Here is a 24,083-nt window from a genome sequence, read left to right as displayed (position 1 = left end):
TAAAGTAGAAACCAGGGAGTAAACAAGGGATAAAATTCATGGCTCTAAGTAATACACTCAAAAGTCCAAACCTATTAAGACAGAAGACACGGCTAGCTGTGCCTTCTGCATTAAGTTTGGATTTTTGCATGTATTAAAATGCACTGGCAAAAATAACATGGTGTCATGTTAGCCAGAAAAATCTACGTGATGTTAAAAGCTTACACAAAAGTATTTAACGTCATATGCCCATATTAAATAAAACTATGGATTTTATCCCTATGCATGGATGCTGGATTAACCGTTTGCAATCCAATTTTGGATTCAGAGTTTCCTAGGGGGCTTTCTCTTTCTGCCATTATACAATGGTGCCACCTGCTGGCTAGAGCCAGTATTGCGGTATTGGACATTCTGGAGAGGCCCCCGACAATAGAGCGGCCAGTAATATACAGTAAGAATACCCTGCCGAACGTCTTCCGACATCAGAAGCTGTACAGTCTTCAATCAGAATGTCTTTAGACGTCAGAGAGTGGATTGGAAAGGGTTAAAGATTCTCTCCGTGTAAGGGTTTCCTCTAGGTGCTCTGGTTTCCTTCCACACTTTTAAAATCATACTAATAGGTGAACTTAGACTGTGACTCCAATGAGGACGGAACCCTTAATATCAAGTGATGTAATGTGCATACGCTATATAATTAAAGGTGATGATTAAAGGTGAACTGGAACACTTCCTTTCCTATAAACCTATTTTAAACATTTTGCATGTTTAGCTACAAGATGGGGCACACATTCTTGACGCCTTCCTATATGATCTTAGGAGGCAATCTAGGGATTCCCGTTATCCCAATGGCTAGCATTGGCATTTAGGAGAGGGGCATGCACTATTAGACAGGGATATAAAAACTTGGGAACTTTTTTTAAAGTGACTTGTTTTTTTAAAATGTTGACTATGATTTCAGCCTTCAACAATTGTAGCCAAATGTGTTGATAAATTGCTATTTTCATGCTTAATTTTTTGTATGCATAACTTATATCCTTAGTGAATACACAGCTGCCGCCAGAGTTCCTGGAGCCATACCATCCATTGCTACAGTCTGGTGACTTAGAGGTTCAGCAAATGGCCTCTTTATCTCTTGTAAACTTTCTGCTTGAAGGGAACTGTAAGTACTAAACTAAACACACAGTTATTGCCTATATATAAAAGTACTAAAATATTGTATGTGATCCCTTATATGATTGCATTAAAGGGGGTTTGCCATAAGATTCGTGCTACCCGAACCACAGACAATATGAACCTGAAACAGAAAAGCCTACTGCCCTCGGCAGCTGGAATCTGAGTCATGGTGGTTTCTGCCCGCTGCATGAGGACTGGCATTTATGGCATATCTATTGTATGTGCCATAAATGCTTGATAGACAAAGGTCTAGTTATTGGATGAAAAGTCTTGGAGATCTCAATGAGCAACAAATAGTTTTAAGGTCAAAAGAACAGCCAGGTGTAGTTACAGTTCATATATAAAGTGGAAGTTGATTAACCCCTTCCCGCTATAGGATATACATTTACATCCTGCGGGGTCGGGGTATGTATGAAGGGAGATTGCGGGGCGATCAGAGCCATTTAAATGCCCTGAACGATATTCGGTGGTCCCATACGGCCCCCTGCGAGTAGATCGCAGTGAGTCGTGTGGGTGTGATGGCAGTCGGGGGTCTTCTGAAAGGTCCTAGGGCTGTCTTGGCAGAATGCCTATTAAGCAATCCTCATGGGGTGGCTTGATAGACTGCCCGCCCCATTGCAGTATGATGTAATGCTATGGCATTACATCATACTGCAGGAGTGATCAAAGCATCACAAGGTATTGCCCCCTCTGGGGACTAAAAAAAAAGGAGAAATAAGAACAATAAAGTTTTACTAATTGTTAAAAAAACAAAAATGTAATAAAAATTTTTTTAAAACTTTTACCGTTTTTACTATAATAGAATCCAAATTATAAAACAAAAATACATATTTGGTATTTCTGCATTCGTAAAAGTCTGATCTATCAAAGTAACACAATATTTACCCCGCATGGTGAATGTTGTCAGGAAAAAAACACACCATCACCCCCGTCACTGGGCAAGGACCCGTCGCATGGCGTGGGATCTTATATCTGACGGGGGCAGAGCGAGTACCCCATATTCATCCCAGCGCAGCTGCCATGTGACTGTCAGCTGGTTCATGCTGTGGGGACATCTGAGACTTGTAGTTCTACTCTGTGTATCAATGAGGTTATAGACATGAACACATCACCGATGTCACCGGGGGGGTTGAACCCCCGACAGGCAGGCCTCCGCATACGAGCTGGACCGTACCCTCTTCAGGTCTGGTTGTCGGGGGTTTAACCCTTTGGTGGCCCTCCAGATTCCAGGCTTTAGTTTAGGACCCTGTGTGGTTTAGTTTGTAGATCTTTTTTGGTGATTTGATACAATAGTTTGTAAGAATCATTTTAGTTGTGCGAACATGTAGCGTCCTATCGGTGTGCACGATTCAGACGGCGCAGACTACGAATAATCTTTATATATGATGCGTACTTGTGCGACCGAACAGCAAGGTCTCACTTTGCACACATGAAACGGTGGGGCTCCACAATGAAACTATCGGCGGTCCTAAAGGAAAAAAAAAAGAAAAACACACCAGAAATGCACTTTTTTTGGTCACCCTGTCTCCAAGAAAAAATACTATAAAAGCGGTCAAAAAGTTGTATTTATTCCAAAATGGTACCAACGCAAACTACAGGACATCCCTTAGAAAATAAGCCCTTGTACAACTAGGTCAACTGAAAAACAAAAAAGTTATTGCACGCAGAAGATGGCGGCAGAAAATCATTAAAAAAATTAATGTCTTTGAAAAAAAAAGTAGTACAGCAAAAAAAAAAAAGAAAAATGGGTATAAGCTTGGTATTGTACCAATCATACTTACCCATAGAATAAAGTTACCATGTCATTTTTGTTGCAGTTTGTGGGCCGTAGAAACAAGACGCACCGAAATATGGCGGAATGTCGGGGTTTTTTTACACTTATAATTTTAAAAGTTTTTCAGTACATTATATGGTAGATTTAATAGCACCATTGAAAAAAAACAACTTGTTCCGCAAAAAACAAGCCCTCAGACAGCGACGTCGATGGATAAATAAAGGAGTTAGGATTTTTTAAAAGGGAGGAGGAAAAAACTAAAATGGAACAAAAAAAAAGGGTTGCACGATTAAGGAATTAAAGTATAGACCCATAAAGTAAACCACACATACAAGAACAATTGGGGCTGAGGGGGTTGGGTAAGATAAAAGGTGGAAAGAGAGGGGATATACTTTCACCCTTAGTTTAGCCAAGCATGCATGTGTTCTCTATAGGAACAGGAATAAACTGCTGCCAGACACCTCTGGTGGCAGCTTACCTCCCATGAGAAGAAAGGATACAGCATGTTGAAATCCAACATGCCTGATTCTCTTTCTACCCACCCCGAAAACTATCAAAGGAGAGGCAGAACACAGGATGAGCCAACTACCTATTGTGTGTGGTGGGGGCATACACAACAGATAGTCAGCTTGTCCTATCAACATCAGCAGATTCAGCTGATGTTTATCGAATTCGCATGGGCACCTTCTACGTAGGCCAACCAAGTCAAAGTCTAAAGCTCGTTATAGTGTTTCGCAGTAATGCAGCAAGCACTTCCATCCGTATTAAATTATCTACTCTGTGTACCCAGTGCCCCAAGCACGGCACTGAAGCAGATTTCCAGTAAGTTGGGATACAGGACATGCCAGCATTAACCAGAGATTTGAATATCTCTTTCCGATATGTCCTCTTGGAGAGGTCACAGAGGTGCCGGAAGAATACGGCCAGAGAACTGGTCAACTGTATATTAAGGACTCTTCACACCCTCCCAGAAACCTGTCAAATAGGGGCAGTCCTGGAAAGTATTAAATAACGTACCCAAACCGGTATCTTTTTAATATTAAATATATTTGCTGCAAAAAAGCAGGATGAAAACATTTGAACAATGCAATGGACTTAATGCTGTATTTTTTTTTAATTGTATGTATGTTGTTCTAAATAATAGAATACTAACCTATTACCTTGGTTTACAGTGAATAAAGAGCTTGTTGTCCAGATGGGATTGCTTGAGCCAATACTAGAGCTGCTGGAGTCTGGTGATTCGGCAGTACAGTGTAATTCCTGTGCATGCATCATGACTTTGGCAATGTCAGGTGAGGATTAAAATCCTAGTTATGTCATTATTTTTCTTTATTATTAATTAATTAATTTTCTCTACTTTACAGATTCCAATCGTGAAGCCATTGGTATTGCTGGTGGAATTCTGCCTTTACTTACTTTGGCAAAGTCTTATGATCCAAGGGTTCAACAAAACGCTGTTGGAGCTATTCTGAACTTGACTAGATCAGGTTATTGTACTGGGATTTATTTACATTAATGCCTTTTTCTGATACCCTACTGCACAAGAAATGGTTTAAAAATAAGCACATTGTGGTGATCTTTATATCAAGGGTATTCGATCATGCAAATTACAGAGGATTTTACCCAAATATCAAAAAACAGAAGAAACATAAGTAGCAAACTTTGTCTATCCTGCTAACTTTAGATATGGCTATTTATACATTTTAAGGTACTTTTACAAAGGCTGATAGTTGCCTAAGTGAGCATTCAAAAGAGTGATTACAGACAACTGTCATCCTGTGTAAACATGGGACTTGACAGGTCAAGTGAGCAAGAATTGCTCACTTATTGTAGTCATTTGTTCTTCGTTCACATAAAAACCAAGCGACTATGGGTCCTTTAAACACAATTGCCTGCTTACTCTAAATGAAGGTGGGCAGCAGCAAGAGATCTAAGGCATGCTTTACCTGCATTCAATTGTTGTTCCTGCGTGAAAGTGCAGAAGAGGTAGTCTATAGGGCTTAAATGCCCCACAGTCATCCTTTGTAAAGGTGCTCTTAGGTGGAAATCCTAATTAAATGTCTACCCCGTTGTCTAGGCTATTAGGGCAAAAATTTTCATTATGAATAAGTCAAGATGTAGATGTGAATAAGGGCTTAGATGTGGGAATGCTGAGGATATTACAAACATTGTGATTTGTATGCTTACAGAGCGCATCAAAAGTGTTCTGTGCCGAGAGGGAGCTCTACCAGTCCTCACCCTGCTTCTACAATCGGCAGACTCCGAAATCCAGGTATGAATCTGGTGACTATGGCATGTAAATCATAGGTATAGGGTTGAAATTCTACAACCTTCCTGGCTCTTGGGTTTCTACTGATGTTTTCTTGTGCACAATTGTTGTAAATAATTACTTAACTAAATAGGGTAGCATGGTGACTTAATGGTGAACTAGCCACAATCTCAGCAACACTTGTTCTTTCACGATTGGAGCGCTCCTGTATGGAAATTACACACATGACCCTGCAGTGCAACATAGAATCAAGTGAACACGTTTTCCGTGGATCAGTTTCAGCATGAAGCCAGATTAGAATGGGAGAATTGAGTAATCTGAGCAATTTTGAATGAGGCATGGTCATCTAGACTAGCTGTATTCAGTATTTAATAAACTGCCAACCTTGTAGTGTTGTGCAATGATGACAAGATTATATCAAGAATGATGTGATCAAAGAAAAACATCCAGTGAATGTGGATCCTACGAATGTAAACAACTCTTCAACAAAAAGGGTCAAGGGTGATCTCAGGAATTGTCCTGAAACACAGTCTGTGCACAAGCGAAATTGCAGCCAAATACATTGCTGGAGACACAACTTGTTCTATAGCATGGATGGGCTGTAGTCGCAGACAACCAGTTTAGGTGCGATTGCTTTCTAAGAGAAAAAGAGAGGTTAGACTCCAGGGAGCAAAAGCATTGGAGCACCGAGTAGTGGAAAAGCATTGTCTGGTCAGATGAACCCAGGTTTCTGTTGCACTGTGCTGATGGGAGGTCAGAATCTGGGACAAGCAGCATGAATCTATAGGGGATGCAGGGGATGCGGTTGCACCTGAGCCCAGGAGCCTTAGGGGGCCCATAAGGCCTCTCTTCTTCATATAGACAGCCTAGTACTATGAATAAAGCATTATAGTTGGGGGCCCTGTTACAGATTCTGCATTGGGGCCGACAAGCTTCAAGTTACAGCTCTGCATTAAACTCAGCTGCTCAGAGCATGTCAGTACCTCCAATTTACAGTAACTACAAGAAGCTTCCTGTCCACATGGGAGAATATTCCTGAAGAAGAGTTCAAACACTGCATCGGCATTGGCCTCAAAATCTCGCTACAAAACCTCTCTCCTGTGAAAGAACCCATTGGAAACGGGGGCTTCACATTGTAGCGATGATTTTGTAGCCCGTGCGGATGCAGTGTTTAAACTCTTCTTCAGGGATATTGTCTCATGTGGACAGGAAGCTTCTTGTAGTTACTGTCGCCCGCGGATCATCGCCCGTGGACAGCAGCCTAACTCCCAGATTGCAGTGCAGCAAAAAGTATTGCTTTATAGAATCTCAGCCAAAAGCTGATCACAGATAGTACCATCCAGTAGCTGTCTAGAAGCAGTGCCAGTCTATAACACATGCAATAACTCAAAATCAGTACTGGATAAATAAATCAGCTTTTTATGTATATTATATATAAACTTTAAAATGGTGCCCACATGTGCTTAATTTCTAGCATATCAGGACAGCAAAAATCTAATATGAACCTCTGCAACTGTGGAATAGACCTCACTGAGATGTTAGTTTCAATAAATAAAGTGACTAGCACCATTTACACCCGACTAAGCAAAAGTGGTTGCCTGAGATAAGTTTTCTTTATAGGGGCTTTTACCCACTAGCGTTTTTTTTAACGCTACGATTTTGCTGCATTTTTTTCAGTGGGACTTTCAATATTAAAATCGCACAAAAATCGCAAAAGCACAAACTTGTGATTTTTGTACGATGCAATTTTAACATTAGAAAGTCCCATTGAAAAAATGCAGTGATATTGCAGCGTTAAAAAAAATGCTAGTGGGTAAAAAAAAACCTAAAATGGGACTGCTGTGTGACAAACATAAAGCACTCCTACTCGCCTCACCTGCTTTAAAAGGGAATGTATCACCCGGGGCTGGACAGGAAATAAAAAAAAAGCCCTGGCACACAAACCACACCAGCCCACATGCAGAGAATGTTGCTTCAGATTACTTGCAAACGGACAAATTTAAAGTTGCGTCTGATATTCTCAGGTGCAACTTGCATCCAACAGCAGACGGACACCCCATCCATGTGCTATCCAATGTACAGGACCCAATGTAATTGAAGCTCTTCGATCCACAGCCTGTCCGCAGCTATTACTGTAGACAGACCACGGATTCCGCGGGAACAGCAGGATACATATATTTTTTAAATCTGTAGTGCACATGTGCGACGGTGAGCCATGTGGTCCATCCTCAGTACAGATGTCCCAGAAGAATAGAGATCTGAGCGGATGCCGCTGCCTGCCGACACAGGTACGCAGGGTCGCCAGCAGCGGGCAAGGCTGGATTCTGCTGCGGGCTTCCGCATGCGGAATCCAACTTGCCCGTGGACATGAGGCATAACGCAAACTCGCCATTCTGCCCCTATTTCTGTATCTGCTGTGCGGCACTGTGCCACTATGCACTGTCCTTCATACATTGTCATAACTACCTGTGGTTGTTGATATGGTTGACAGCGCAGTCTCAGGTAGCCCACTGCAGCATGGCTGACCGGTAATCTGCCCAGTTAGGCAAAGTGCCAATCTTCGCCTGGTATCACCTATAGTTTTTTTAAAATAAAAAATAAATAATCGAACATTCCATTTTTCTAATCTGTTTTTATTTTCTGATTGTAGGGGGCAACCATCTTGCCTGAGATGCAATTAACAACATTTTGAGATGCTGTAAAGCAGATTCAGGGGCCATAGGAGTCAATGGAAAAGAGATAACCCATTGACTTCTCTGTGAGACTGTTCTAAGCATGCTCTGTAACCTGTGCAGAAGTTACTTTTCAGGCATGTTGAGCAGATAATACCATGCCAGGCTACTGAAAAATATACAAAGCTATCTGCTACACTGTGATGGTGGCTTGGTGAAGAGTTTATTGGCAGCAGTCCTGGTTGGGGGACACCTGCTGATCAGCAATTGACAACCTAACCTGAGGATAGGTCATACATTTTTTTAAAGCTGGAAAACCCCATTTGATGCTTTGTAAAAGACCTCACCATCCGCCTAAGACCAAAGGAAAGGATTGGGTTGTCACTTCAGGTGTCGCTCCCTTTGCTCAGAACTCTTAACTTACAGTCCTTTTACACGGGGCGACTATCAGGTGCTTAAGCATCCAATAGTCTTCCCAATGATTATCGATCCTGAGCTTGCACACGAGCAATAATCGTTTTACTGACTAGAGCTCGAGTGGGTTGGGGATCCCCTCCAGCCACCAGCCTCTATTCAGAGTAAGCGTGTGGTTGTTTTTAGATGAACGATTGCCTGCTTTCAAGGGTTGATCGTCATTTGATTTTTTCATGGCTGCATAAACTGATCGATAAGTGAATGAATCATCGCTCAGTTATGGCAGTCTTTACACTGAACAATTTGTTCAGTTTCTCACAATCCAGCGATAAACTCTAGCCCAATGGTCAGATCAAGTAAACATATTGGGTTATATACCACTGGCTTTTCCCATTCCTTATCTATCCTACTTGCTGTGATAACGAGGAGTGAGTGTTGTTGACAGTTTGTAGATTGCATATTACCTAACAAATACTTCTTGTCATTATTAATTAGGCGACTGCACTTTCACACCCACAATTTGTAGTTCATTGCAAGCAACATGTTTTGTCTATAGAGGATTTGCATTTCTAAGTAATCCTAGGCATGGTTGTTTTTAGTACCTGTTGCATGTTGTGAAAGAATTTAGGTGTGACCACAACAATAGGAAATTGTCAGAGCTCTAAAGAATGCAATTTATGCTGTATTTGTCAGGAATCAAGGAATCTTTAGCTGCACCTCATCTGTGGCTATAATTGCCCATCTCCCTTTCATCCATGTGCTTCCCAACCTGTCGTATTCTTTTTGCTCACTGACGGCATCATTAAAGAGATTCTGTCATCACAATTATGGAGTATAAACAGGCACCAGAAAGATACAAGGCTATATAATAGCAACATGGAGGCATAAAGATGCAATCATCAGATACAGAGAGACTGACATTATAGTGTACTTGGTTATCTATTATGGCAATATATCATGGATTAGCCATATTGTATTATTGAGTCTGTCCTATCTACCCAGCATTGGAGGTTTCTCCTGAATTTCTCCTCTATGTTTAGTCAGGTTTAACATTCATGCAATTCAAATGTGTTACTCCTTTTTCTCTTTATCCACTTGTTGCAGTGTTGCTGGAAACAAAATAGAATTTAGAATGGTAGAATATGTGTAATGCATTAAAAAGAAGTGAGGTTACGCAGGGAAAACACATGTTTGAATTGTCTGTCACACTCTGGAGGTCTTCTCTATGTATTCCAGCCACTTCCATACAGTGCAGTTCCCTGTCTGATGCTTATCAGGCACAATCCAGAGGGCTCTTTCCCACAAGTGCATATCGGCCGGCCATTTTCACGGTTGACCGATATGCGCTGTGATCTGATGCATTGGATTCCAATGCATCAGATCACATGGGCATATTTGTGAGACATAAAAATGCCCGGCCAAGCCAATACAGCTCCGGGCGTTTTTACATGGGGCCCAAAGCATAGTCCTGGAACTATGTTTTGGGCCGGAATACGTCGGCCGCTGTATGGGCTCCTACAGGAGCCCATGGCAGCGTCCGCAGGTGGGAGGGAGTTTAGCAGCGTGGCCTTTGTCCATTGCCGTCAATGGGAGGACACGGGGCGGACCGGGGCTTAGCTTCACCCCGGCCCCCTCCCATTGCACAGAACGAGCAGGGAGGAACGAGAGGTGAGCCTGTGATGGGAAAGGAGGGGAAATGGGCGATGGCCTGGTGAGCTTGGCGCATTTGCGCCGGGCTCACCAGGCCATTTGAATGGGGGCACAAACGTTTGATTTGTGCGCCCGTTCACCAGATTTTCCTCTCCCAACATAGCGTATATCAACTGGCCGTGAAAACAGCGGCTGATATGCGCTTGTGGGAATAAAGCCTGATGCTGAGATTTTTAACTTTTAGTTTCACGTCTATTCCATGATGCATCAGCTGGCTATACCATTTTTGCCTGCTTAGGGGACAACAACATTGGATATATAACCCCAATTCAAAAAATATTAGGGGGCTATATAAAATGTAAATAAATGTAAAGAAAAAAACAATGCAATGATTTGGAAATCTCATCTAACCATATTTTATTCACAATAGACCACATATCAGAAGGTGAAAGTCAGACATTTATCCATTTCATTTTCAAAAATGAATTCATTTTACAATTAATGGCAGCAGCACAAAAGTTGGGCCAGGGCCATGTCCACCATTGTGTAGCATCCCCTCTTCTTTTTACAACAGTCTGTAAGCATTTGGGAAGTGAGGAGACCAATAGTTGGAGTTTTGTGAGGGGAATGTTGTCCCGATCTTGTCTGATGTAGGATTCTAGCTGCTCAACAGTCCGGGGTCGTCTTTGCGGGATTTTTGGTTTCATAACGCGCCAAATTTTTTCTATTGGTGAAAGGTCTGGATTTTACCTTGGTCACTCCTGGACCTTGGACATCTATACATCTACTCATCTGCACCTGAGCCTTATCGGAGAATACATCTACTCATCTTTGTCATGGTATATCGCTGTATCATGGAGTAGATTCACTTGCAATATTAAGGGAGTTCCATTTGCTCTACATGATTAGTTTTGGTGTTTCCTGAAGCTTTTTTCTGATCATTGGTAATCAATTTTTATGGCTCAGTATATTGTGTTTTTTGTGAATGAAGATTAGGCATATCTATCTTTATTGGTCGGTTGTCATTGGTTGATACTTATAATTGAATTGCTCTTTCCACTATGACGTGTAAATTCCTGATCAGCCTTGGGCATCTTGGGTGAAATGCACAGGTTATTTTTATTGCACAATTTGTATGTGAGTGCCAGAGTTATGGATATCTTGATTGTACAGTCCTATATAAGGGTCATATTTTTGTTTGGAGACATACATTCTTATGGGCAGTAGAATTTGATACATTTGAGGTTTAAATTGTTGGCTTATTACCTATTATTATGCATAGTTATTTTGATTTACGCCCATGCTTCTAAAATGTCGCTGGTTCTCTTCAATCTGTACACTTGGTGGGGTGAAACAGCAAGGCTGACAATCTCTCCGGTGAAACAAAATGTTAGCTTCATTATAGATGTATCAAAGCTACATTAGTCATGAAGTAGTTTTGAGTTTATTTGGCACAACTTGGTTTTTACATAGGACTGCTAATAAATCTGCTGGATTATAGGAATTGGTCATGGTGGAATAATTAATTGGCCTCTTATGAACAGACTTTGACTTTAGAAAGACAAGAAGCTAAAATTCCCAAGACCAGGGTAACTGATTTACTTGAGATCATGTAAGGATTTTACACAAGGACAGTGAAGATACTTAGTTAAACCCAGGAGAATAGAGATGAGCGAGCATGCTCGGTAAGGGCAGTTATTCGAGAGAGCAACGCTATTTTCGAGTGACTGTATGCTTTTCAGAGAAAATTTTTTGGGGGGGGGGGCAATTTTGTTTGTGCGCCTGTTCAGACGGACGGCATGAGCCCAGCACTTATAAGCTGTTCACCCCCTTCCCTCCCCCTTGCCGGCTTTCTGCAAGGGGAGGTGGTGGGATGGGACAGGAGCTAGTGTGCTAAGCTCCAACCCACTCTCTGCTCCTTGTCATCACCAACAATGGGAGGGTGGGATGGGGCGGAGCTTACAAACATTCAGCAAGGGGTGGAGAAATGGAGAGAAGGGGAAGGGAGTAGAGATAAGCGAGCATACTCGGCCACGCCCCTTTTTCGCCCGAGTGCCGCGATTTTCGAGTACTTCCGTACTCGGGTGAAAAGATTCGGGGGGCGTCGTGGGTGAGAGTGGCGGGTTGCAGCAGGGAGTGTGGGGGAGAGGGAGAGAGAGAGGGCTCCCCCTGTTCCCCGCTGCTACCCCCCGCTCCGCCACGCCGCCCCCCGGCGCCCCCCGAATCTTTTCACCCGAGTACGGAAGTACTCGAAAATCGCGGTGCTCGATCGAGTAATTACTCGAAACGAGTACGTTCGCTCATCTCTAGAAGGGAGTTTAGCAGTCACGCTGCTAAACTCTCTCCCACCTCCCTTCTCCAGCATCTGTCAGGAGTCTATTGTAGCGGCTGTATTCCAGCCAGGAAGATAGTTCCAGGACTATCATTCCTGCCCGGCGCTATATTGCCCGGTCTGGTGTTTTTACCCTGCCGGAATATGCCTTTGCTGTCTGATGCATTGGAACCCAATGCATCAGATGGTAGCGTATATCAGCTGGTGGTGAAAATGCCGGCCGATATACACATGTGAATAAGCCCTTAGCATCTCAAAGCACCTAAAATTTTCATTGCATGTTTGCTTATCTTTTGAGGCTGTCATGTGTAGAGCAACTGGCAGCAACTTAGGTATTTAATACTACTTCCAAATCATCTTCTCTGTTCCTTCCAGTGGGAAATTGGATATCACAGTTACTCAATATAATTCATGATGTTGAAACCACATCTGTATGTGAACATTGTCAATTGTGACATGGCTGCGCAATTTAAAATAAAACACATTAACAATTGCGAATTTGCGCTATGATCATTTATTATTTTGAGTACAGCTCCACAATAATTTTTTGAATATCCCAACAAGTGTTCCCTGATCTTGGGATGGGCCAAAGTGTAGAAAGGCCTAAGTGAGTAAAGCACACTACTAATCTGCCCCAAGTCATGAAAGGAAACAAATGGAAAAGGAGACAGTTATCACAGCTGCTTTGCTCTAACTTTTTCAGTCTGTGCTTTTAGGATTGTCTTAAGTTATAGTTTCTGCTCTCCTCTGTACAGATCTTTGTAAAGTATGTGTCCTCTGCTCAATGTTACATTCATTAGCAAGCAGCTGTTGGTCCAGTTTCCCATCATTGATAAGACTCAAATGATCTGATACAAAGGTATAACCTGAAGTCTAATAACCCTTGAGAAAAAGGTCTACCTATCTCCCCTTCTTTTGTTTTAATTTTCAAAGCCAATGCTGTTTTAGGGCTTGTTCCGACATGCGTATATTGTCCAGCTTTTCACGCCCGGCCGATATACACTGTCCCTTGCTGCAGGGGGAGGAGGTGGGACGGGATCAGTGCACTGAGCTCTCTCCCCCTCTCCGCCCCTTGCCACTGTTTTAGATGGGAGGGGCGGAGTTAAGTTATGCCCCACCCCCTCCCATTGAAATAGTGGCAAGGAGCAGAGAGGGGGCAAGTGCTCAGTGCACTGATCCCATCCCACCTCCTCCCCCTGCAGCAAGGGACAGCGTATATAGGCCAGGCATGAAAACCTGGCTGATATACGCATGTCGGATTAAGCCCTTGAGGTATGGAGAAAACCTAGCTTACTCTAAAACATATGAACCAGTAAGATACTTCATAGGACCACGTCCACAAAACCAGGTGCAGGAGCAATTAATGCACTTTAATCACACTGCAACTGGGGATATCCACATTTGCTCTAACAGATCACATGAATTTTTGAGCTCTGCAACATACACCATAGCTGAAGGAAGATCTAAATGCAGGTGGATTTCCAGCTTTAGCACCATTGACTGTGTTTTTGGAATGTGTAAACTCCAGTATAATTTCTTGAATGTTTTTACATACTTCTCTAGTGTTAAATAAAGGAACCATATGTATAATTAAATACAGGTCTTCCTGCATCTTTACTAGTTTTTGATGCAGCATTTAAAAATATTGTTTGCATAATAAGTCATTATATATTGTGTTTTATAAAGGGGCATGTATAAAACAAAGGTGTGCCTGAGAAATAATTAGTTTGTTGCATATGTCAGCTGAGGCCATATAGCAGTATGTGCTTCACCAAATAGGTTTCTTACGCTAGGGAAGCTGCAGGTTATATGTATTGCTTCTCTGAAGGCTTACTAAGCATAATATGCTGATTAGTTTATACCTGAATCAACATAGGAAGAAGTAGCATTAAAAGGTGGAAAAATCCACAGTAAATTATGTCTGCCGCATCATAGATTATAATTTGCACAGTGAGAAAGTTCTGAAAGATGTTGTCTGGATATCGTTGAGTCCATTTCTTTTGCTTTAGATACATTTTATGGGCGCATTCAGACGACCTTATATCGGCCAGGTTTTCAGCCCAGCCGATATACGGCGTCCCTCTCTGCAGGGGGAGAAGGCTGGAAGAGTCAGGAGCAGGGCGCTGAGCTCCCGCCCCCTCTCCGCCCCGCGCCACTATTTGCAATAGGAGGGGGCAGGACGGGGGAGGAGCTTAGTTCCGGGTTGTCTGAATGCGCCCTTAGGCCTCCCTCACACAGGGCGTTTGCAGAAACGCAGCGTTTTGCAACGCTGCGTTTACTGCAGATTCCGCCCCGTTTCAGCAGCGCTGGCATACTTTATGCCAGCGTTTTGGCTGCGTTTTCAGCTCGGCTGAAAACGCAGCCAAGAATGCTGAAAAGAAAAAAAAACTAAATGCTTACCTAGCCGCTGCAGTCCGGGTCGCGGCCTCTGCTCTCTGCCGCTGATCCGGGCTCCCTCTGCACTCAGAAGTCTCTTGCCGGCAATAGAGTGCTGTGATTGGTTGTCGGCGCTTGCTCGATGCCCAATCACAGCCCTTCATTGACTGTCTCAGCCAATCAGAGCTTGCCGGCGCTGATTGGCTGAGATTGACTGTCTCAGCCAATCAGAGCTTGCCGGCGCTGATTGGCTGAGACAGTCAATGAAGGGCTGTGATTGGGCGCCGACAACCAATCACAGCACTCTATTGCCGGAGCCGGGGTTCTCAAACCTGGCCTCCGTCAATAGACTTCTGAGTGCAGAGGAAGCCCGGATCAGCGGCAGAGAGCAGCGGCCGCGACCCGGACTGTAGCGGCTACGTGAGTATTTTTCTTTTTTTCTCTCTACCTAGCTTAGGGCAGATTTTCGGGGTAGGGCTTCTATTACAAGCCCTCACCCCAAAAATCGGCGAGCGGCTAACGCTGCCAAAAACGCGGCACCAAGTGTTGCCGCGTTTTCAGCAGTGCTAAAACCGCTGCCCATTCATTTCAATGGGCGACGCAGGGCTGAAAACGCCCCAAAATAGAACTTGCATCGCTGTCAAAGCGCAGCGTTGGAAGGCGCTGTGTTTTCAGCCCTGTGTGAGCAGCCCCATTGAAATGAATGGGAGTCTTGTACAGCGTTTAGCACTGGGCTGAAAAGGCAGCGCTAAACGCTGTATAAAACGCCGTGTGTGAGGGAGGCCTAAGATTGTAGTCTTTGTATTGGATTCATGTAAATTAATTTATTTGTTCATTACAGTACTACAGCTGTGCATCTTTGGGGAACATTGCTGCTAATCTAGAGCACCATAAAGCCATGCTGGCCATTGGTGACAAATTCTTGCTTCGAATGCTGGTATCGCTAATGTCTTCCTCAGTTCAAAAGGTAAGGTCACTGAGACAACACTATGTATCACTGAACAGGGCACACATGTAATAGTCACTTTGGGTTCAAGGGCAAGGAACTTTCATCCATATCAGTTGTGAATTGTGGGAATATGCAGATCACATGTTGAGAGGACGTTGGCCTTCTAACACCAGCAGCTAAATTTTCTCCAGATGAAAAAGGACAATATTATAGTAGAAAACTTTAGGGTACATTAAAAGGAAGTTTTTATGCAAAACTGCCGACAGTGCTAGGTAGGAGTAGCAGCGAGCTGTTTAATTATACATTTGGTCGTGGTTTTATTATTAGCAGCACCCATCCAGAAGATGACTATAGCTATCACTCATAGTAGAAGGAAGGGGACGTTGACCTGCTGATAATAAAAACATGGCCAAAGGTATGCTTGACACACCTCCATGCTCCCACCTAGTGCTTTAACATGGCCAAACCAGCTGACAGACTTCCTATAAATGTATTCTCACTATCGGATCTGGACCAATCTTTTCCAGATCTAGGAGTCAGCTGAGAAACACTGAAGACAACATAAGGCTTCATTCCCATGAGCGTATATCGGCTGCTGTTTTCACGGCCGGATGATATACGCTACCATCTGGGGCGTAAAAGCTCGTGAACAGGCGCACAAATCTAATGTTTGTGCGCCCGTTCACATGGCATGGGCCCCGGCACATATATGCCAAGGCTGCCATGCCGTTGAGCTTTCCCCCTCCTGCTGATTTCAATGGTAGGGGACGGAGCTAAGCACAGCCCCATCCTGCCTCCTCTCATTGCTGCCTGCGTATAAGTGGTGGGGAGGGGGTGGAAGCTTAGCCCCCCCCCCTCCCCATTTTCGCGGATATGCAGCAGCTGCCCATGTGAATGGCTGAAAATATGGGGCTAGAGTTTTGGACTCGATTGCGGCAATTACTAATTCATGTGATTTTATGGCGTGTACAGGTAAATGTAAAAATGCATATGGTTGCGCTAAAGAGGCCTCAGATACTCTTGGAACACAACTTTACAATATAGGTTTATAAATGATGATTCAGAGAGAGAGGGCATTTAAAAGGTGTATAGTGGAGACTGAAAATTGCTTCACAACTACTCTGTCCTTCCTGCTTGCTCCTGACCACGACATGTGACTGCTGCAGCCAATCAATGGCTACAGCAGGTCGCTGCTTTGTGCAGTGATTGGCCGCAGCAGGCACAAGTATTGTTAAGCAGCAAGCAGTATTAAGTCTCCAGTATACACCTTAAAAGGGAAATTACCAAGCTGTATTGTACCAAAAAGAAACCTTTTCACTCATCTATGCTGTTAGGCACAAAACAAATCGAGAACAAATCTCCACTGCATGTAGTCTTACACTGATCTAGTAAGTTAGTGCAGAAATTTGTAAGAGGCAAGCACACGTCTGAATACTTGTACATACGGTGTGGCTGACACTGTTGTGTAAGTACTGAAACAGGAATGTGTGAAAAATGTGGCATCTACCGTACAAACTAGATTGCGGAAGGGTTATCCCCATTTTAACTTGGCCATACACATTAGATATACATTAGTCAAACCTGCCAATTTTGGTGGGAGCAGCCAACCATCTAATGTGTATAGGGGCCTCCCACCTTGGTCCGCTGGCAGGGGTGTCAGTGAAGAGAAAGACTGGGCATTTAGATTTCAACATGGCCAATCCTTTTGTTCCCAGGGAGATAAGCCACTGCCAGGGGAGTTTGGCAGTGGCTTACTCCCCACCAGAGCATGCATGTGTATGGCGAGGGCCTGGAAAGATAGCTTTCGGCCAAGTTTTCAATCGACAATTACCCTGTTTCCCCCGAAAATAAGACCTAGAATAATTTTTCAGGATTTTTGAGGACGCAGAATGATTTTTAAGGCTATTTGAGGATGCTTGAAATAGAAGTCCTGCTCCAAAATTAAGCCCTAGTTAGTTAATTAAAAAAGTCAATTTAAATAGTGTCCAGGCAGCTGTACATGTAAAAAAGTTAAAGCTTTGAGCAAAAATGAATATAAAACACTGTCTTATTTTCAGGGAAATGGGTTATCTAATGTATATAGTCAGCCTTAGATTTCATAATCTTGGATGTTTTTTACACTCCATATATTGTGATGTCCTTACACATAGTAAACCTTTAACACACACCTTTGGCACTATAAAAATAAATCCCTTTGGTGTAAAGCTGTTAGTGTTAATTTCTTCCTACTCACATTGTATTCCTATGTTGAACAGGTCTCCAGTCAGGCGTGTCTTTGTTTGAATAACCTAGCTTCAAGTGGTAAGGAATTTTGTGTTGTTTATAACGAACTGTAATTGTTTCACCTTTGCTGGCCCTCTGCAAGTTTTTACTGCTGTTTGTGTTGTCTACTATATTTCTTCCAAAATAGTGTTCATCTATTCTGCTAGTGACTATTTTTTTTTGTTAATCCTTGATTCTGGAAATTTGTGGAACTTTAAAGCTGAAGTTCGGGTTCATCTCCTCACTATGGACATTATGCCTTTAGTCCTCTCCCTGCTGAATTCTAGCAATACAGATGTCCGCCAAGCTTCCATTACACTTCTGTGCACCATGTCTCATTCTCCAGGAAACTTGGTAACTTTATATGTACTGTGTTTCTTCTCTGTACTTTAATACTTGTAGATTTTCTTAGAGCACCAAAAATTCAGTTCTTGCAGATATATTTAAATATAATATTCAAAATAGAGCAAGTTACAGAAATAAAAAGGTCACCAGAAGAAAAAGGGCAGATTACATATGGTAGTAAATTAATTTAGTCTGCAATCTAGAGCCATTGGCACACCATGTGCCACAATATGGTGTACGGTTGCAAATATCTCTATTACAGCATCATTTAGAGTACATTACTTTAATTCAAGCAAAACTGTAAAATCAGAATGCACCATGGCCCTATAGCAGTCTATGGACATTGTATTACAAATTCTTAGAATACAACTGAAAAGTGACTAAGGGTGTTTGGCTACCATCTCCTAGTTGATAGCTATTCCTTAGCGGTGTTTGTGAAGATAAGCTGAACTTTCGCAAGCGGAATTCCAGTTTTGCTTAATGGAGACTGATTGTTATTAGTGATGAGCGAGCATACTCACTAAGGGCAATTGCTCAAGCGAGCATTGCCCTTAGCGAGTACCTGCCCGCTCGAGAGAAAAGGTTCGGGTGCCGGCGGCGGGGGAGAGCGGGGAGGAACGGAGGGGAGATCTCTCTCTCCCTCCCTCTCTTCCCCCCACGCCCTCCTGCTCACTGCCGCAACTCACCTGTCACCCGCGCCGGCACCCGAACCTTCTCTGTCGAGCGGGGAGACTCAGGAGTAGTGATGAGCGAGCATACTCGCTAAGGGCAATTGCTCGAGGGAGCATTGCCCTTAGCGAGTACCTGCCCGCTCGAGAGAAAAGGTTCGGCTGCCGGCGGTGGAGGAGAGCGGGGAGGAATGGAGGGGAGATCTCTCTCTCCCCCCGTTGACTGCCGCAACTCAACGCTCCCCCGCTGGCACCCGAACCTTTTCTCTCGAGCGGGCAGGTACTCGCTAAGGGCAATGCTCCCTCGAGCAATTGCCCTTAGCGAGTATGCTCGCTCGCTCATCTCTAATTGTTATCTTTAAATTTCTGCACCTTTGAGCTGCTATATTTTTCCTTAGCCTGTGGTTCTTTTGTCTCATTTATCTGTTGTGCGCAGGATGCTGAGTTATGTGAAGAAATGCTTCAAAATTTAGCTGTACTGATGCAGATGGAGAAAATAAACCCTGTGGTTATTATTCATGTGTCCTGCACCATCGAGAATCTATGCCAACCAGAGAATATTGAGGTATGTTGTCCTCCCTGTTAATGCACTCCATCAGAAATGCTATTTGTTATCTATATATAGGAGGTAATGTTATCTGTAGTAGGGTAATCAAAAAGCTGCATGCACCAGGCAATACACAGGGGCATTCTTCATTTTGGATGTTACATTGTGTGTTTTTAGTTAAACTGCTAAACAAAAATTCTAGTATCAAGCATGTTCAGTTTTGGGTGAAATTTACTTCTGGTCTCATAAACATGTCGGCACCGGAACCCTGCAGGGGCTGAGAATGAATAGGATGTGCTTTTTTTCTTTGAATGTCATCCTGACTTGTGGGAGCTGAGGTTCATCTATCATTCACAGTTCCATAAAATACTTTTTAGGAACCCTGCACACTTGTGTTTTTCTTGCACGTTTTTTTCACGCGATTGTCAATGGGACTTTCTAATAACGCATCGCACAAAAATTGCAAAGCACAAACTTGCGATGTGTTTTTAACACTAGAAAGTCCCATTTGACAATCGCGTGAAAAAAACTGTGCTATCGTATGAAAAACAGCGCAAGAAAAACGCAAGTGTGCAGGAGGCCTAAAGGTTTTGTATCAGAATTTGAAGTCATTCCCTATCCTGTGGTCACTGCTGAGACCCCTGTCAATCTCAAGAACAGGGATCTCATGTCCCCCTCACTGCAGGGTTACTGCACCCCCACAGCAAGAAGACTACTAAATAAAACGCTGGTTGCGCAAGCATACCCGCATTCTATTCTCTTTCAGTGGGACTGCTAAGACACCGAGCAGCACCCACTTAGGTATTTGTCACTCCCATTGAAATGTATTGAGAACTGACCATGCATCTGGTGCCAGACCTCCAGAGTGTCATCGCTGTGGGGGAAGAAGCAACCTTCCATAGTGACAGGAGAGTGGGACACAGAAGTCCCATTTGATATTGGTGGGGATTGCAGCTATGGCACCTCCACCAATCAGATGAGGGGATAGGATGAGGGGATAACATGAAATTCTTACCATTTTAGCATGCTCTTTCATTTATCTAGAGGTTGGGGGGGTTCAGACTACGAGCCTGCCTCCTTTAGCTATGGCTTGTAGATTTACTGAAATCAGAATGGAGAAAAAATAACAAAACCTTAATTTCATTCTGCCAGATTATTGTGAGGAGCCAATGCTTTGAAGAATTACTGCTTTCACTTCTTGATCCAAACCATGAAGAAGAATCACTGCAGTATATTGCATCATGCTTAGCAGAACTAGTCAAATATGGTAGGTACACCCTTATAGTGAAGGCTAAGACACAAGGTCTGCTTAATTGCCCACAGCTCCTACCTAAGTGTCGCAGCAATCTGGGATCAGATTCAAAAGACTGCATAGAAACAAAAATCGCCATCAGCACACTGGTGATGAGATCGTGTGGTACCTGATGGTAGCCCTGGGCCTAGTGAAGACTTCTCAGCCGGTCATATATTTTAACGCATTAAGCCTTACCTGTGATCGGAGGCATTAGAAGGTTAAAAATACAGTATATTGTAGAAATAGTCAACCCATTGCAAGTTGAAGTCTCCTAAAGGGGCTTAAAAAATACTTAGGTTAGGGTACTTGGAAGGTGCAGATGGAAAAAAAAATTGTTGGTAGTTAAAGAGTTAAAATGTGGGCTCACTTTAGAAAATTTGACCCTTTTATAAATATTTTAATATAAAATGTTATCAATCATCACTGCCTTTTAGTTAGTTATAGAATCAACATACCGGGATTGGCAAGCAGAGCTACCAAGAGAATTTAGTTCCCCGGTTTTAAACTGCTGTTTATGACAGTCTACAGTATCCAATAATACAGTGAAGCGTAATAAGGAAGCTGGGGGGAACATGAAATGCCTAGTAAGCTGAAATGGTATTAGAATGAGGATACAATGATCGTGGAGAATTGTTCTGTACCAGTTCTATTGGTTTAAGGTAAAGGAGAATAACACAATTGATTGAACCAACCACATTGGACTATTTCGTTAAAGGAGAATGACACATACAGTACATGACTGCATATGATTAGGATGTTCCATTTAAGAAGCTCTGACTACACTGTAGTATATAATTATGTAGCGTACATTAGATATTTATAGAGGTTTTCTAAAAGAGCCACAATGGTGAAGGACTGATTGCTTAGACTCCAACAGGTTAACTTACATTTCAGTTGCGAATAAGGGCTCCTTCATTACAGGCATATTTGCACAATCAATCTGCAAAGAATGGAATCCATTTATTTTAATTGATTTGTTCATTTCTGCACTTTGGTAGGCAAAAAACCGCAGCACGCTCTACTTTTCTGCACGTTTGCGTGCACTATGAAAAAGGAGATGCGTAATACAGCTGGGAAAAGCCATTTCAAGCAGTAAGTCCCATTTGCCATGTGCAAGTGAACATGCACCGGGGGCTGAAAATTTCAGTAAGACATATTGATACATGCGCAAATAAAGCATAGTTTTGCAGAAACGCCAAAACATGCGCAAATGCATATACGGCTATGTGAAGGAGCCCTAAGAAAAAGAAATCTATCCTGATGGGTCCCATCTTCTGTAAGACCTTAACCTACCTCAAATGTTGTTTCCAACAGGACTGTACATGTATTACTAACTAGTCAGTGGAATTTGTATTTTCCAGACTTCACCCGGGAGCAGCTGATTAAAAGAAAGGATAAGGCACTCATCAGGTGCCTGGTGAGGTTGGCAGCACACTTGGAACATAAAGAACTCTCCTACCAGGCTGCTACTATTATAAGACATCTGGCACACTCTGGTAATGAACTTAGAAATCCTTTAATTGTATCCAGCATAAAATATTATCCTTTTCACGCAGGCAGAAAACCTAGAAAAGCACCTTCATAGAATTTGCCAGTGAGAAGGCATGGTGTCCGACTTTCCTAAAAAAGTTCAAAGTTGTATATAAAGTTTGTTAATAACTAGGGATGAGCGAGTATACTCGCTAAGGCACTACTCGCTCGAGTAATGTGCCTTAGCCGAGTATCTCCCTGCTCGTCCCTAAAGATTCGGGGGCCGCCGCAGCTGACAGGTGAGTTGCGGCGGGGAGCAGGGGAGAGTGGGCGGGAGAGAGGGAGAGAGAGATCTGCTCTCCCCCGCAGCTACCCGCCCCGCGCCGGCCCCCGACTCTTTCGGGACAAGCAGGGAAATACTCGTCTAAGGCACATTACTCGAGCGAGTAGTGCTTTAGCGAGTATACTCGCTCATCCCTATTAATAACTCAACTGCATAGCTGTATTCCTCCCTACCTCCTTTATCTATTGAGCTCACATGGTGGTTAGGGCTATAACAGACATCAGAAATACTGCATTTAGTTTAAAATAGAAGTTTGGTAACTCCTTTAACCCCTTAGTGACCAAGCCTGTTTGCGCCTTAATGACCAGGCCAAATTTTGCAAATCTGACACGTGTCACTTTAACATGGAAAAACACCAGAAAGGTTTTGCATATCCAAGCGATTCTGACATTGTTTTTTCGCCACATGTTGTACTTCATTTAGGCGGAAAAAATAGACCGATAGAAATTGTGTTTATTTATTAAAAGCGCCAAAATTGGGAAAATTTTGAAAAAATCGTCATTTTTTCACATTTCCAACTGCAATATCTTAAATATGTGCAAACATAATATAGAAATTTTTGCTAAGATTTATATTTCCACCCGTTTACTTTATTTTGGGCGCACATTGGAAAAACTTTCGTTTTTTTTTAACTATTTAGGAGACGTACAAATTTAACATTACTTTTTAGCATTTTGAGGAACACTTTGTTTTCCTATACCAAGCCGAGATTGGAAAGGCTCATGAGTGTCAGAATAATAGATACCCCCCCAAATGACCTCATTTTAAAAACTACACCCCTTAATGTATTCACTGAGGGGTGTCATGAGTATTTTGACCCCACAGTTTTTTTTCAGGAATTAATTCAATTTAGAGGAGAAAGATTTGCAAAAATATGAAATTTTACTTTGTCATTTTAAAGACATATTTTTTTCCTATAGTTTACATGAAAATCAGGATTTACACCCCAAAATGGATACCCCTATTTCTCCCGTGTTCAGAAATATACCCATTGTGGCCCTATTGTTATATCTGAGTCCACAACGGGGCCCAAAATGAAAGGAGTAGTCAGTGTCTTTCAAAACAGAAATTTTGCTTGAAGTCCTTTTAGGCCCCATAGCACACATGTAGAGTTCTTGAGCGCCCAAAACCATAGAAAACCCCCACAAATGACCCCATTTTGAAAACTAGACCCCTTAAGGAATTTATCTAGGGGTGTACTGCATATTTTGACCCCACAGTTTTTGAATGAATTCAAACCAAGCAAAAGGAAAAAATTGTGATTTTTGTTTTTTCGGCAATTCTGTCATTTTAAAAACAGCTTTTTTTGTACAGCACACATATGAAGGAAGACTTGCACCCAAAAATGGATACCCCTGTTTGTCCCGTGTTCAGAGACATACCCATTGTGGCCCTAATCTTATGTCTGGATACACAACGGAGCCCAAAATGAAAGGAGCGACCGGTGGCTTTCGGAACACAAATTTTGCTTGAAGTCCTTTTAGGCCCCATTGCCCACTTGTAGAGTTCTTGAGCGCCCAAAACCATATAGAACCCCCACAAATGACCCCATTTTGAAAACTAGAC

General features: G+C 42.8%; 1 protein-coding gene across 1 annotated transcript in view; it reads left to right on the top strand.

Moving 5' to 3' along the window:
* LOC136631810 (uncharacterized) overlaps nucleotides 1-24,083 on the top strand; it is a 37,485-nt gene that overhangs the window by 5,641 nt on the left and 7,761 nt on the right. The window contains exons 3-12 of the mRNA XM_066606198.1: nucleotides 1,019-1,138; nucleotides 4,099-4,218; nucleotides 4,291-4,413; nucleotides 5,116-5,198; nucleotides 15,481-15,606; nucleotides 17,844-17,889; nucleotides 18,071-18,204; nucleotides 19,300-19,428; nucleotides 20,563-20,677; nucleotides 22,066-22,200. Coding sequence (XP_066462295.1) covers nucleotides 1,019-1,138; nucleotides 4,099-4,218; nucleotides 4,291-4,413; nucleotides 5,116-5,198; nucleotides 15,481-15,606; nucleotides 17,844-17,889; nucleotides 18,071-18,204; nucleotides 19,300-19,428; nucleotides 20,563-20,677; nucleotides 22,066-22,200 — 1,131 coding nt within the window. The remainder of the gene's footprint in view (nucleotides 1-1,018; nucleotides 1,139-4,098; nucleotides 4,219-4,290; nucleotides 4,414-5,115; nucleotides 5,199-15,480; nucleotides 15,607-17,843; nucleotides 17,890-18,070; nucleotides 18,205-19,299; nucleotides 19,429-20,562; nucleotides 20,678-22,065; nucleotides 22,201-24,083) is intronic.

This window comes from Eleutherodactylus coqui, chromosome 1 (assembly GCF_035609145.1).
Source record: "Eleutherodactylus coqui strain aEleCoq1 chromosome 1, aEleCoq1.hap1, whole genome shotgun sequence".
NCBI lineage: Eukaryota > Metazoa > Chordata > Amphibia > Anura > Eleutherodactylidae > Eleutherodactylus > Eleutherodactylus coqui.
The sequence above is the reverse complement of the archived record's forward strand: the minus strand, read 5'-3'. Positions and strand labels throughout refer to the sequence as shown.